This window comes from Capricornis sumatraensis, chromosome 7 (genome assembly GCF_032405125.1).
Source record: "Capricornis sumatraensis isolate serow.1 chromosome 7, serow.2, whole genome shotgun sequence".
Taxonomy (NCBI): domain Eukaryota; kingdom Metazoa; phylum Chordata; class Mammalia; order Artiodactyla; family Bovidae; genus Capricornis; species Capricornis sumatraensis.
The window spans coordinates 23,345,165-23,360,526 of NC_091075.1; the positions used below are offsets into that span (position 1 = coordinate 23,345,165).

At 45.4% G+C, this 15,362-nt stretch overlaps 1 protein-coding gene across 1 annotated transcript; it reads left to right on the forward strand.

Annotated features, from left to right (window-relative positions):
- The first annotated feature begins 481 nt into the window (after window positions 1–481).
- On the forward strand, window positions 482–11,380 carry LOC138082281 (uncharacterized). Its single transcript, XM_068975573.1, is given in 6 exon segments — window positions 482–632; window positions 635–1,492; window positions 2,683–2,814; window positions 8,722–8,918; window positions 9,975–10,120; window positions 11,068–11,380. Coding segments are annotated over 6 exon segments (1,797 nt in total).
- The last annotated feature ends 3,982 nt before the right edge of the window (window positions 11,381–15,362 follow it).

A 15,362-nucleotide genomic window follows, 5' to 3' on the forward strand; every position in this document is an offset into this window, starting at 1 on the left:
AAAAGATAGAGAGGTTAAGTAAACAATCCTTGCAAGATCTAGTGAGGGCAGCCGAGAGAGTTTTTAATCATAGAGAGACCCCAGAAGAGAGAGAGGACCACATTAAAAAAAAAAAAAAATTTAGAGCTGAAAAAAACCGTAAAAATAAAAAAGAGCTGGCCCAGATATTTTTTGCTGGGGTTGAAAGCAAAAACAGGTTCCAAAAAGGAAAAAAAATTAGACTCAAAAACTGAAGAAAAAAACGACAAGGCGTAAGCTTGAGAAAAACGAATGTGCGTTTTGTAAAGAGTTTGGACATTAGAAAGATAAATGCCCTCAAAAAAATCTAAAAGAGGGGCCCAAGAACCCCAAAAACGAGACTCCCTCTGCAGACAGTCATATCCTCTACGTGGGTGAGGATAGCGACTAGGGAGGTCAGGGCTCGAAGCCCCTCCCCGAGTCCTGGGTGACTATAAATGTAGAGGGAAAACCGATTGGCTTCATGGTGGACATGGGAGCCCAATACTCAGTCTTAAACCAAAAAGATGGACCCATGTCTAAGAAAAGTAGCTGGGTGCAGGGAGCAACCGGGACTAAGCGATATGGATGGACTACAAAACGGCACGTGAACGTGGGGGCCCACCAGGTGACCCATTCTTTCTGGTGATACCTGAGTGTCCAGCGCCCTTGTTAAAAAGAGATTTACTGTCTAAAGTGAATGCCCAAATTCATTTCGACCACGGACAAGTGTCGGTTTTAGATGGGACCGGGCATCCTCTTCAGGTCCTGTCTCTGGCATTAAAAGATAAATACAGACTCTACTTGCCAGAGGCCCCAGCAACAATAAGCCCCGAAGTACAACCATGGGTTCAAAGATACCCTCAGGCCTGGGCTAAAACAGCAGAAATGGGACTAGCCAAACAGAGGCCCCCTATCATTGTAGAACTAAAAGCCAGTGCTTCCCCGGTGAGGGTACGGCAGTATCCCATGAGTCAAGAGGCTCGACAAGAAATTACTCCTCATATACAATGCCTCATAGATGCTGGGGTCCTAAAAAGGTGCCGGTCCCCATAGAACACTTCCCTGTTGCCTGTAAAAAAGCCTGGGGGAACTGATTTTAGACCAGTTCAAGATCTACGAGAAGTCAACAAACGGGTGAGTGATATTCATCCTACGGTTCCTAACCCTTATACATTGTTAAGCAACTTGCCTCCAAACTACATTTGGTACACTGTTGTAGATTTAAAAGATGCCTTTTTCAGTTTGCCTCTTGCCCCCGCAAGCCAAGAGATCTTTGCCTTCAAGTGGCAGAAAGACGGTGGTCAGACCCCTGTGCAGCTGACATGGACTCGCTTACCACAGGGTTTCAAAAACTCGCCCACGTTATTTAATGAGGCCCTGGACGAAGACCTCCGTGAGTATCGGGTTAAACATCCTACCATTGTTTTATTACAATATGTTGATGACCTTATGCTGGCAGCGGCTACAAAAAAAGAGTGCCAAGAGGCAACAGGTGACCTTCTCCAAACCTTGGGGACTTTAGGTTACAGGGCCAGTGCCAAAAAGGCCCAGATTGCCAAGCAAGAGGTTACATACCTCAGTTATAAGATAAAACAGGGCCAGAGGTGGCTAACACAGGCTATGAAAAAAAAACCATCCTCCAGATCCCTGAGCCGGCTAACCCTAGACAAGTGAGAGAATTTCTGAGAACTGTGAGATATTGCCGGTTGTAGATCTTGGGGTTTGCAAAAAAGGCCAGGCCCCTATATGAAGGGACCAAAAAAAACAAGGACTAAAAATGGACTGAGCCAATGAAAGAGGCCTTCCAAGAGCTCAGGCGAGCCTTGCTGGAAGCTCCTGCCCTTGCCCTCCCTGATCCATCTAAGCCTTTCCAATTATTTGTAGATAAAAAGCGGGGGATAAAAAAAGGGGTACTAACACAGAGATGGGGACCATGGAAGCGACCTGTAGCTTACCTTTCCAAGAGACTGGACCCAGTGGCAGCCGGATGGCCACCTTGCCTCCGTATCATCGTGGCCACTGCGCTCTTAGTCCATGATGCTGATAAACTGACTTATGGACAGAGACTCTTGGTCTACACTCCTCATGCCATAGAGAGAGTTTTAAAGCAACCCCCAGGTAAATAGATTTCTAATGCCCGCTTGATGCACTACCAGGCCTTGCTACTTGACACCCCATGGATTCATTTCCAAACACCCTGCACTCTAAATCCGGCCACTCTTTTGCCCAATCTGGAGGAAAATAGCCCCCTCCATGATTGTGATGAGATACTGGCCGGGGTAACAGCAATACGAAAGGACTTAACCGATACTCCACTAGATAACAGTGAGCTAAAATGGTTCACAGACGGCAGCAGTTATGTAAAAGATGGACAGAGACGGGCGGGAGCCACAGTGGTAGATGACTCTGGACAGACGATATGGGCAGAGGCCCTTCCCCCGGAAGGGATACCTCAGCACAAAAGGCAGAGTTAATTGCCCTGATTCAAGCATTAGAGAGAGCCAAAGGAAAAAAAAAATAACTATTTTCACTGACAGTCGCTATGCTTTTGACACGGTACACATCCAGGGCCCGATATATTGGAAACGGGGGTTTTTGACAGCTAAAAAAAAAAAATTAAAAATTTGCCTGAAATCCATAGACTTTTAGAGGCTGTACAGATGCCTCGGGCTGTGTCAATAGTACACGTACCTAGACATCAAAAGGGTGACAGCCCCACGGCACGAGGAAATCATGCCGCAGACCTGGCAGCTCAAAAAGTAGCTGATAAAGATTTCATCACCCCTGTGTTGGTGATCAGACTTTCACCTCCAGGTAAAGATAGATGGTACCGAGACTCAGACGGCTACTTGATACTCCCTGCTCAGTTGAGACGGCAACTATGTGAGCATTTACACTTGTCTACTCATCTGAAAAAAAAAAAAAAGACTCTGATGCTCTTTCAAACTGCATGCCTGTGATTTCCCCAGCACCAGACAACTATAAAGAACATAGTGCATGCTTGTAAGGCGTGTCAACAGATGAGGCCAGGAAAAAGACAACATGCAGGACTGAGGTATCGGAAAAAAGGACCAGGGCAACACTGGGAAATAGATTTCACCGAGGTAAGGCCAGGCAAATATGGTTACCAGTACTTGTTAGTGTTGGTGGATACCTTCTCAGGGTGGGTGGAGGCTTTTCCTACAAAGGGAGAGACCGCGATGATAGTGGCAAAAAAGATTAAAAAAAAAATAGTTCCCAGGTTTGGCCTGCCGGTGACCATCGGCTCTGATAATAGACCTGCTTTTACGAGTCAAATAGTTCAGAGCCTTGCCCTAGCCCTGGGGACTAAATAAAAGTTACATTGTAAATACAGTCCACAGAGCTCAGGGCAAGTAAAATAAATAAATTGGACCCTAAAAAACTTTAACTAAATTGGCTATAAAGACTGGCAGAGACTGGGTGACCCTCCTTCCCTTTGCCCTCTTCCGTGCATGTAATACTCCTTATCAACTTAATCTGACCCCATTTAAAATTCTGTATGAGAGACCTCCCCCTGTATGTCCAATATTAAAAAAAAAAAAAAAAAAAAAACTACCGCCTCCCACGTTGGGACAATTCCAAGAGGCCTTGATGGCCTTGAGCAAGGTGCATTCTCGTGTCTAAAAACTGCTCCGAAAAATACATGTGAGTCAAAATAAAAAAACTATTCCCTCACATGACATTGGCCCAGGAGATTGGGTATGGGTCAAAAGGCACCAAACCAAGGCACTAAAATCCAAATAAAAGGGTCCTTATGTTGTTCTTCTTACCACCCCAACTGCCCTAAAGGTCGACGGTATTGGGCCTTGGGTGCATTGCAACCACGTACGCCCAGCTACTTCAGCAGAGCAAGAAGACGCTAAAAAAAAAATAAAAAGCGTCTCTGCACCTGTCCAACCCCCTGAGGCTGAAGCTCCGGCGTCGTCGACAGGACCAAGACAACTCATCTGGACCATCTTATGGATGACCATGTTACTCTGCTCCGAAGCTGCCAGCGTGAACCTGCACCAACCCGTCAAAATCACCTAGAAACTGCAAAATAGACTAACACGTGAGATGCTTAACTCCACCACCGCAATACATCCACCAAATACTTGGTGGCCAGACTTATACTTTACCTTAAGCTGGTGGTAAATGTACCCTGGAAGAGGGGCAAGCTCCGGAATCATGCATTCTGGGGATGTCCAGGTGCGCCCAGGCACAACTGAAAGATCTGTAGAGAGATACAGGGGGGACTCTGTGCTGTCCTAAAAAAAGAGTGTTGTTTTTATGCTGATCACACAAAAATAGTTTAAAAATCTATGGCCAAAGTAAGAGAGAGACTAGCCCAACGTAAACGAGAACGTGAGGCTCAACAAGGATGGTTTGAGTCTTGGTTTCAACAATCCCCTTGGTTGACCACCCTAATCTCCACCTTGCTGGGACCCCTGCTAGTACTTCTACTGATGCTTACCTTTGGCCCATATATTATCAATAGACTTGGAGCCTTTATAAAGGAATGCATAAATATAGTACAGCTGTTTGTGCTTCGGCAACAATATCAAACTGTGTCTCAGGACCAAGAGAAAGATTCCTCTATATGATCTAAGGACAGGGGGGAATGTTAGGGACCAAATGACGGGCTCTAGGACCTGAGTCATGTTTACCAAAAAAAGACAGGACATGCGCTCATCCTGCCTGGCCAATCATGTAACGCCAGCTACTCCTGTAACTGAGACAAAGAACTGCCTGTATATAAGCTGCCATACTCCTTTGTTCGGGGCTCTTGTCAGATTCCACTATGCTGGATGAGACTTGGGCCCTAGCGTGCTAGAAATAAACTCCCTTCCTGCCTTTGCATTACTGTGGTGGACTTGCTCTCTTGGTCGGTTCGGAGATACGGGCTCGGTACATAACAACACAACAGGTGACAGATGACTCAGTATACTCACCAGTGAACAGCTCCAGCAGAGGAATACTCACTAGCCCCTCTTCCGGTGGGAGCACTCCAGTCCTAGCTACTTCACAATACAGCTCAGAATCAGACCAGGGGCTTATACTCCAACAACTAGGGAGCAGACCCTGCCCTTGACAGGGCAGTGACAATCACAGAGCAAAGAAGAGATGCCCCTGGCTCTGGTCACCACAACACCAGTTACACCTCCTATCAAGGGGATGATGGGCAGTGTACAGTGAGGAAAGAGGTGACAGGCATCCATACCAAAAACAGCCCTTGCACCATAAACTATTAAACCCACACAGGTTACAGAGGAATGTTGCTGCGTAAAAACAGCCCTCCAAGACAACAGTAGAGTTCTCTCCTAAACTCACAGAGCAAGAAAAATATAAAAGTAGAGGTAAGTACGGAGAAGGCAATGGCACCCCACTCCAGTACTCTTGCCTGGAAAATCCCATGGATGAGGAGCCTGGTGGGCTACAGTGCATGGGGTCGCTAAGAGACGGAAAGGACTGAGCGACTTCACTTTCACTTTTCACTTTCATGCATTGGAGAAGGAAATGGCAACCCACTCCACTGTCCTTGCCTGGAGAATCCCAGGGATGGGGGAGCCTGGTGGGCTGCCATCTACGGGGTCACACAGTGACGGACATGACTGAAACGACTTAGCAGCAGCAGCAGAGGTAAGAAAGTAAGTAAATGAAATCACTCAGTCGTGTTTGACTCTGTGCAACCCCATGGACTGTAGCCCACCAGGCTGCTCCATCCATAGGATTCTCCAGACAAGAGTACTGGAGTGGGTTGCTATTTCCTTCTCCAGGGGATCTTCCCGATCCAGGGATATAACCCACATTGCAGGCAAATACTTTAAGCCTCTGAGCCACCAGGGAAGCCCTGGAGTAGAGGAACCATTCCCAATTAAAAGATCAAGAGAATTGCCCTGAAAGAATAAACAATGAAATAGACCTCTCCAGATAGACTGAAGAGAGAATGAAAATACTGAAGCAATTAGGAATTGAATGAATGTAGAGTACCATAAAAAGGAACTAGAAACTATAAGGAAAAGCCAAGAAAAATTATAAAATTCATTTACAGAGAGGAAAGCTGGACAAAAGGCAAATCATAGTAGAATAAATAATGCAGAGAAAGAATAAATGATCTGAAAGATAGAATACTGTAAATCAACCAATTAGAACAGCAAACAAAAAAACAAATTTAAACAATAGTAAAATAGATTGAGAAACAGTGGAAACAGTGTCAGACTTTATTTTTTTGGGCTCCAAAATCACTGCAGATGGTGACTGCAGCCATGAATTAAAAGATGCTTACTCCTTGGAAGGAAAGCTATGATCAACCTAGATAGCATATTCAAAAGCAGAGACATTACTTTGCCGACTAACGTCCGTCTAGTCAAGGCTATGGTTTTTCCTGTAGGCATGTGTGGATGTGACAGTTGGACTGTGAAGAAGGCTGAGTGCTGAAGAATTGATGCTTTTGAACTGTGGTGTTGGAGAAGACTCTTGAGAGTCCCTTCAGCTGCAAGGAGATCCAGTCAGTCCATTCTGAAGAAGATCAGCCCTGGGACTTCTTTGGAAGGAATGATGCTAAAGCTGAAGCTCCAGTACTTTGGCCACCTCATGCAAAGAGTCTTTTCCAGTGGGAAAAGACTCTGATGCTGGGAGGGATTGGGGGCAGGAGGAAAAGGGGACGACAGAGGATGAGATGGCTGGATGGCATCACTGACTCGATGGGCGTGAATTTGAGTGAACTCCGGGAGTTGGTGATGGACAAGGAGGCCTGGCGTGCTGCAATTCATGGGGTTGCAAAGAGTTGGACACGACTGAGTGACTGAACTGAACTGAACTGAAAATAAATATGAGACCTATGGAATAATTAAAGCATGCCAATCTGTGCATAATAGGGATCCTAGAAGGAGAAGAAAGGGAAAATGGGTTTGAAAATGTATTCAAATGTATTCTGGAAGAATTGTTGAAATGGCCATACTGCCCAAAGCAATCTACAGAATCAATGTGATCCTTATCAAATTATATAAGACATTTCTCACAGAACTAGAGCAAATAACCCTAACATTTGTATGGAACTATAAAAGACAGAGAACTGTCAAAGCAATCATGAGGGAAAAGAACAAAGCACGAGACTTAAACTTCTCAGACTTCAAACAATACTATAAAGCTACAGTAATCAAAACAATAAGCTACTGGCACAAAAACAGACATATGGATCAATGGAACAGAATAGATAGCCCAGAAGTAAAACCACACACCTATGGACAATTAATATTCAACAAAGGAGGAAAGAATATACAATGGAGAAAAGAGTCTCTTGAGCAAGTGGGGTTGGGAAAGTTAGATAGCTACATGTAAATCAATGAAGTGAGAACAGGACCTCACAGCATACACAAACTCAGAATGGTTTAAAAACTTTAAATGTTAGATAAGACACCATAAAACTCCTAGGCAAAACATTCTCTGACATAAATCCCACTAATACTTTTTTATTAGGTCAGTCTCCAAGGTAATAGAAACAAAAGCAAAAATAAACAAATGGAACCCAGTTAAACTTATAAGCTTTGGCACAGAAAAGGAAACTATAAACAAAATGAAAAGACAGCCTATAGACTGAAAGAAAATATTTGTAAATGATGTGATCAACAAGGGCTTAATTTCCAAAATATACAAACAGCTCATACAATTCAATAATGAAAAACTCCAATTGAAAAATGGGCAGAAGACAAAAATAGACAATTTTCTAATGAAGACATGCAGATGGCCAAGAGACACATGAAAAGATGCTCATTGCCATTAATTGTTAGAGAAATGAAAATCAAAACTACAATGAGTTATTAGCTTACAACAGTCAGAATGGCCATCATTAAAAAGCCTACAAGTGATAAACACTGAAAAGGGTGTGAAAAAAAAGGGAACCCTCTCACACTGTAGGTGGGAATGTAAATTGGTGCAGCCACTACAGAGAATATATGTAGGTTCCTCAAAAAACTAAAAATAGAGTTACCATATGATTCAGCAATCCCACTCCTGGGCATATACTCATAAAAAACTGTAATTTGAAAAGATACAGGCACCCCTATGTTCTAAGCAGCACTATTTACAATAGCCAAAGCATGGAAACAAATTAAATGTCCATCAACAGATGAATGGATATAGAAGACGTAGTACATGTATATTATACTATGGAGTACTAGTGAGCCATAAAAAGAACAAAACAATGCCATCTGCAGTAACATGCATGCAACTAGAGATTATTATACTAAGTGAAGTAAACTGTTAGGGGAAGCACACTGATTGAAACCGCCCACCCTGGCCAGGCACCATAGTAACCATTTGCATGAGTTGTTTTATGACAGGAGATCCTGGTAAGGAATACGGAACTAATAAGCCATCACCAACAGGAAGAGTCCAAGAAAGGTCGAAAGGAGACACTGTGTGTCCATCCACTTCCCAGAATCCCTCTCGCTAGCATCCATCTTGGCTGAGCGATGTTTGCACCACCAGGAAAGACTCTGAATTAGAATGATTGGCCAAAGACCACCCGGAAACTAATCCCATCACCATAAAACCCGACATTGAGAGCCACGCAGCAGAGCAGTTCTCCTGGGTTCCCTTACCCAACTGCTCTCCACCTGGGTGCCTTTCCTAATAAAATCTCTTGCTTTGTCAGCACGTGTCTCCTCAGACAATTCTTTTCTGAGTGTTAGACAAGTGCCTGCTCTTGGGGCCCTATAGGAGGGCCTCCCCCTTCCTACAACAACTGGCGACCACGAAGGGACACCCCCATTTTTAGTGGGGCTGGCATCCAGACTGCTCGGTGTACTCCAGGACCAGCTCGCCTGCCGACAGATCTGACCCAGCGGCCGCAACTGGGACTCATTTGTCCCTGGTCTCCTCCTGATGCAGACAACTGGCCAGGGTGCCCCGACTGGGTAAGGAACAAGAGATTTTGTTGACCTCTTTTATCTCACCCCTCCTTTCAACCTGTCCTATCCTATTTTTCTAGTCCCCCGGTCCTGGATACAGGAATCTGGTCGAAGGGCCTCAGCCTGAACTGAAGATTGAAGACTGATCACCTCCTCTTGGCAGAGAACTCGAATTCTGGTTCTGATTTCTGGTAGGGCCGAGTTCCAGTCCTCCCTTCTCTGGAGGCCCAGGGAAAAGTCCCTTAACGCCTGGGTATCTGTAGGTGGCAGGAGACGTCTGTAAGGCCACCCTTTTTTTCTCTTTTTCCTCTTTCTCTCCCCGACTCTTAGACCTTTTGTCTCTTCCCACTCCTTCTCTCTCAACCTGGCCTCTCTTCCTCTCTTTGAAGACCCAAGTTATTTCCATTCACTCTGTCGATACTTGGACCTGAAGTTCTGGGTCTTTCCAAGAGATTTTCTGAGAGGCTATGCTCTCTGCTCCCCATCAATTGTGCTTTCTGTTCTTGGGGAGAAAATTGGGCATTAGAAGCCCTCCATCGGGTGCCCTGTTTCTATAAATTCAGCCATTTAATTGAGCATTTGGCTGAGTGCTTCCACGTGGAAGTGATTGACGGGGTTCAGTATAGTTGCACCTGGTCTTGGGTGAAAATTAACATCCTAGAGACATCCTTAGGGGTTAATTCACCTTTCAGGACCAGTCCTTCAGCCTCGTTGATTGTGCTTACTACTAAACATTTCCTTTGGTGCATATACAATCAGGCAATTTGTGACCAGGAGAGAGCTTACAATCTCTCTAGAGTCAGATATAGGGGCATCCACCCCAATACTGGTCCCTTGGGAACGAGATATAAACTATACCGTCACTAAAATGGGAAATAAACCTAGCTTCCCTTTAGACACCCTGCTGGGTTGTCTTTTGGCCCACTAGGAGGGATACCAACTGGAAGGGCTAAAAAAGAAAAAACTTATCAAATACTGTACTCAGTACTGGCCTACTTACTCCCTGGGAGGAGGGGAAAATGGCCCCAGTTGGGATCACTTGGATACAACACCATTTTACAGCTCAGTCTATACTGCAAACGCGAGGGTAAATACAAGGAGGGCCCCTATGTCCAGGCCTTTGTGGCCCTCTACCAGGATTCTGGGAAAAAGGGAAAATATAAGCTTGAGGACTTTGAGAAATGCTCTTCCAAAATCCTTTTAGCAAGGTCTGAAACAGAAGATCCCCTTGACCTTCTCTTGACCTCCTCTGCTTCAGCAGAGAGGTCACAGGGAAAGGAGGGTAAGACACACCCGGAAATTACGAGCTCAGACCTGGAAGTCAGGAGGCTGGGCCCAGAAATCATGGGATCTGAAGGGAAGTCACTCACCATCACCTCGGTTCCTCCTCCATATGCCCCCTCCCCCATGGGTTTATGATCAGGAAGTAAACTTTGTCCTCCACAGAAGGAAAGGTCATCCTCAGACAAAATCTGCCCCCTAAGAGAGGCACCAGACAGGGAGGGGGGAACAATGCACATTCATGTTCCATTCTCTATGCAAGACATTACCCAATGCAAGGAACAACTGGGCTCATATTCCAAGAACTCCCCCCCCCGCCCCCCCGCAAATTTAAGGATGAATTTGAGCGTCTTAGCCTTAACTTCTCCCTTACCTGGAGGGATATAGTGGTCATCCTCACCCGGTGTTGTAATGATGAGGAAAAAGCTCGAATCCTAGATCAGGCTAGAAAAGTGGCTGATGAAAGACAGCGGGTAGATGTCAGTCTGGCCCCTGCCGAAGAGGCAATCCCCTCTACAGAGCCAGACTGGGATCCTAATACAAGGGCAGGAAAGGGATCCTTAACACACCTCATTACTTGCCTACTACAGGGAATGACTCAAGGTGTCTGAAAGGGTGTTAATTATAATAAGATAAAAGAAGTTACATGGGAAGAGAATGAAAATCCAGCTCTTTTTTGGGGCAGACTCACAGAAGCCTTTAAAAACTTTACCAAGACAGATCTAAAAAGCATGGAAGGAAGAGTCCTGTTGGGCCATTCCTTCATAACCCAGGCAGCCGCAGACATAAGGAGAAAATTACAAAAACTAAGAAAGGGACCAGAGACCCCAATTTCCGATTTGGTGGAAGAGACAAATAGGGTGTTTTTGAACAGGGACCAGGAGGAGGAAGCAAAAAGGGAGCAAAAGGAAGCCCGAAAAGATAGGAGAATAGAGAGGGAGACCCAGGCCTTGGGCCAACAACAGGCTAAAATCCTGACTTTTATTCATCCTGCCACTACGCGAGAGTCCGGGGTAGAGCAAGGAAGGAAAAAGGATCTTAACAATCCACCGTGTCTGAGACACATCCAGTGTGCCTACTGCAAAGAGGATGGGCATTGGAAAAGGTGCCCATATTACCCTAAGGGAAGGCGTATGGAGACCCCTAAACCTGCTCCCTCTGTATTAGTCCTGGGCGACCAGGACTGACAGTACCCAGTGGCTCGAGAAACCCCCGTGAATGGTGAGGTCCAGATCACTCCTCTCGACCCTTGGGTGACTCTACAAATAAAAGGTTAAGGGTGTGAACTTTCTTTTAGACACGGGGGCTGCCTTCTCTATTCTTCCTTTCTGATTAGGACTTTTAGACTCCCAGATTAAAATGGTTATAGGGGTAGATGGAAAACCCCAGAGCTGAAATTTTACTAAGCCCCTCCACTGTAAGGTGGGCAATTGGCAAGGAACCCACCCCTTCTTGTACATCACTGGTTGCCCTGCTCCCCTACTGGGGAGAGACCTTCTTTGCTGCCTCCAGACCAGAGTGACTTGGAGAAAGATAGAAGTCAATAATTTCCTTTGCCTAGTGTCTGAATGTTTACAGTTAGATGTAGAAAAGGAGGAGTCTGTCCCTTTCTTAGATGAGGTCAATTCCCAGGAGTGGGATATCTCCAGCCCTGGTCTAGCCATAAATGTTCCACTGGTAAAGATTCTTCTGAGGCCAAATGCTCCCTACCCCTGGAAAAGACAATATCCCTTAAAACCAGAAGTTCTTGAAGGTCTTAGACCATTAGTTAACAAATACTGAGATACTGGAATTCTAATCATCTCTGAGTCTCCCTGCAATACTCCAATCTTGCCTGTTAAAAAACCAGATGGATCTTATCGATTCATCCAGAATCTAAGAGCTGTTAATGAAGCTGTGGTTCCCATCCACCCTATAGTCCCAAATCCGTATACCCTCCTATCTCAAGTCCCAGGAAATGCTAAGTACTTCTCAGTCTTGGATCTTAAAGATGCCTTCTTTTGCATTGCTCTCCATCCTGAATCCCCAAAATTCTTTGCTTTTGAGTGGCGGGACTTGGAAACAAGGGAGGCCATACAACTCTGCTGGACTCGACTACCACAAGGGTTTAGGGACAGGCCTCATATTTTTGGGACTTCCTTGGGGAGAGAACTAAGGGAATTAACTTTAACAAACAGTAATCTAATACAATATGTGGATGACTTGCTCATAGCTAGTCCAAATTTTATCAGCTCTCAAATGGACACTATTAAAACTAAATTTCCTCTGGGTCCTTTATCTGACCCAGAAGAAAAGGGTTATTGAGTATCCTCCAAGAAAGCTCAGATTAGCTTAACCCAAGTAAAATACCTTGGATTTATAATTATGGAAGGAAAAAGAATGCTCGACCCCCAGAGGAAATCCCTCATCTTAAATACCCTGTACCCCCAAACAGAAAAACAGCTTAGGGGATTTTTAGGAATGACTGGGTGTTGCAGGATCTGGATTCCTAATTATGGCAATCTGGCCCGACCCCTATATGAAAAGTTAAGAGGGAAAGAGGAAGAGCCACTCGACCGGGATGAGACCTGCAAGGTGGCCTTTAATGCCCTAAAAGAGTCTGTCACTACAGCCCCAGCTTTAGGCCTCCCAAACCTGGAAAAGCCTTTGAGGCTTTATGTTTCTGAAAGGATAGGAACTGTTCTTGGGATGTTAGGAGAAATGATGGTGCCTGTATTACAACCCGTGGCTTATCTCTCAAAACAACTAGATGAGGTGGCCAGAGGGTGGCCCACTTGCCTCTGGGCAGTAGCGGCCACCACTCTTATGGTTAAGGAGGCATCTAGCTGACCCTGGGTCAGCCCACCACAGTGTATATGGCTCATCAGGTGCAAGCAGTCTTGGAAGCTAAAGGGGATAGGTGGATGACAGGGAGAAGGATCACCCAATACCAAGCCCTCCTCCTTGACACTCCAGAAATAAAGTTGAGGGTCTGTCAGACTTTAAATCCAGCCACCTTACTGCCAGATCCATCTACTTCCCCTTTGGATCATCAATGCATGCAAATCATAGGCGAATTATACTTTTCTCACCCAGACCTATCAGAGGCACCTTTATCTGACCCAGGGGAAAAATAGTACACAGATGGCAGTAGTTTTGTAGAAAAGGAAGAGAGGAAAGCAGGATATGCTGCAGTGAGCCTAGAAGAAACTAGGGAAAGTGGGAATCTTCTCCCAGAACCTCAGCCCAGAAAGCTGAACTTTTTGCCCTGACAAGAGCTTTGGAATTAGGGGAAGGAAAGAGGGTTAATACGGACTCTAAGTATGCTTTTCCTCATCCTGAATGCCCATGCAGCAATTTGGAAAGAAAAAGGGATGCTCAGTGCTTGAAGCTCTCCTATTAAACACAAACAGCACATTCTCAGGCTCCTGGAGGCAGTCAGACTTCCTGCTAAATTAGCTGTGGTCCACTGTAAGGGTCACCAAAAGGGGGAAGAAGAAGAGGCCCAGGGAAATAGAAAAGCTGACCAGGAGGCAAAACGAGCTGCTAGGGAAGCTACCCCTGTCACTGCTATCTGCCCCCTTTTCCCCAAGGAAAACCTGACTCCAGATTATACCCCAGAGGAACATTCCCGATAAGCTGAGAGGGGCTGGGAGATTGGGTCACATGGGTGGTTTCAGACTGATCAGGCCCAAGTAATACTCCCTGACTCTCAGGTTTGGAAAACTATTAACTCCTTACATAAAAGTACCCATTTTGGAAGAGATAATCTGGAAATCTTGCTCAAACCTGTTCTCTACCATCCCCAGTTGGCTAAGGTTGTTAGGTCACACAGAATTGTGATACCTGTCTATGAAATAATCCAAAGACCAGACCCTGGGCACCTCCTCTAATTAAACCTGTCCAACATTGGGGATCATACCCAGAAGAGGACTGGCAGGACTTACAGCCAGGCCAAAGACCCAAGGGTTTTCTTATTTGCTAGCCTTTATTGACATGTTCACAGGATGGATTGAAGCGTTCCCTACTCAGACAGAGAGAGCCACAGAAGTCTGTAAAGCTCTGCTGAAGGAGATAGTACCTATGTTTGGATTGCCTTGATCACTCCAGAGTGACAATGGGCCCTTATTTACAGCCACGATATCCCAGAACCTGGCCACATGCTCAGGCATCAAATACTGCCTCCACTCATCCTGGAGGCCTCAAGCTTTGGGAAAGCTAGAGAGACCCAACCAGACTCTTAAAAGGGCTCTGGCCAAGCTATGTCAAGAGATACATAATAAGTGGATCCATATGTTACCCACAGCCCTCATGAGGGTACGGACAGCCCCCAAACGGCCACTATTACTAAGCCCTTATGAAATGATGTATGGATGTCCATTCTTAACTTCTGATTTGTTTTTTGATGAGGACGGCAATACTCTCTTAAAACATATAATTGACCTGGGAAGGTTTCAACAAGAACTCCAACAGTATGGAGAACAGATCCTCCCTAGACCACAGGAAAACTTGAAAAATCCCCAGGTAGAGCCGGGGGACCGAGTATTAGTAAAGACCTGGCAAGAAAAAGGGAGTCAAAGCCAGCTGTCTGAGAAATGGACAGGACCATATCAGGTTGTCCTAGTAACTTCAACTGCTGTAAAAGTGAAGGGTCTATCTGCCTGGGTCCACAATTCTAGAATAAAACCCTATGGCCTACAGGAGGGGGAGACGGGGACTGAGACTCCAAAACCAGAGGACAGCTATTCCTGTGAACCTGTTGAAGATCTCAGACTCTTGTTCAGGTGGAACCCAATCATCTCTCCCTCAGATAAGTAAAAATGCATCATATGATGTTCTTCCCCTTTCTAATCATGTCTCCTTGTATGGCTATTAATCTCTCCCTAAAAGAGGCATATACGCTTGCAAACCACACTGCTTCTCGACTCAACCTAACCAGCCCCTGCTGGATCTGCATTAAAGGCAGGAGTTGGGGGTATGTCCAACCTGTCCCAGGGTATCAGTGGCCTACCCTTCCAGCCGAGCTACATGCTGTTACCCAGCACACCCCGTCTGGTCACAGTATGACCTTTTGGGAAAAAGAGGAAAAAACCTTCATGCCCTGGTATCAGGAACAACTGTCTATATTTACCCCCTCGATAATTACAGACCCACCTGAGCCCTTATTTTCTCTCTTGACCAACATTCCCC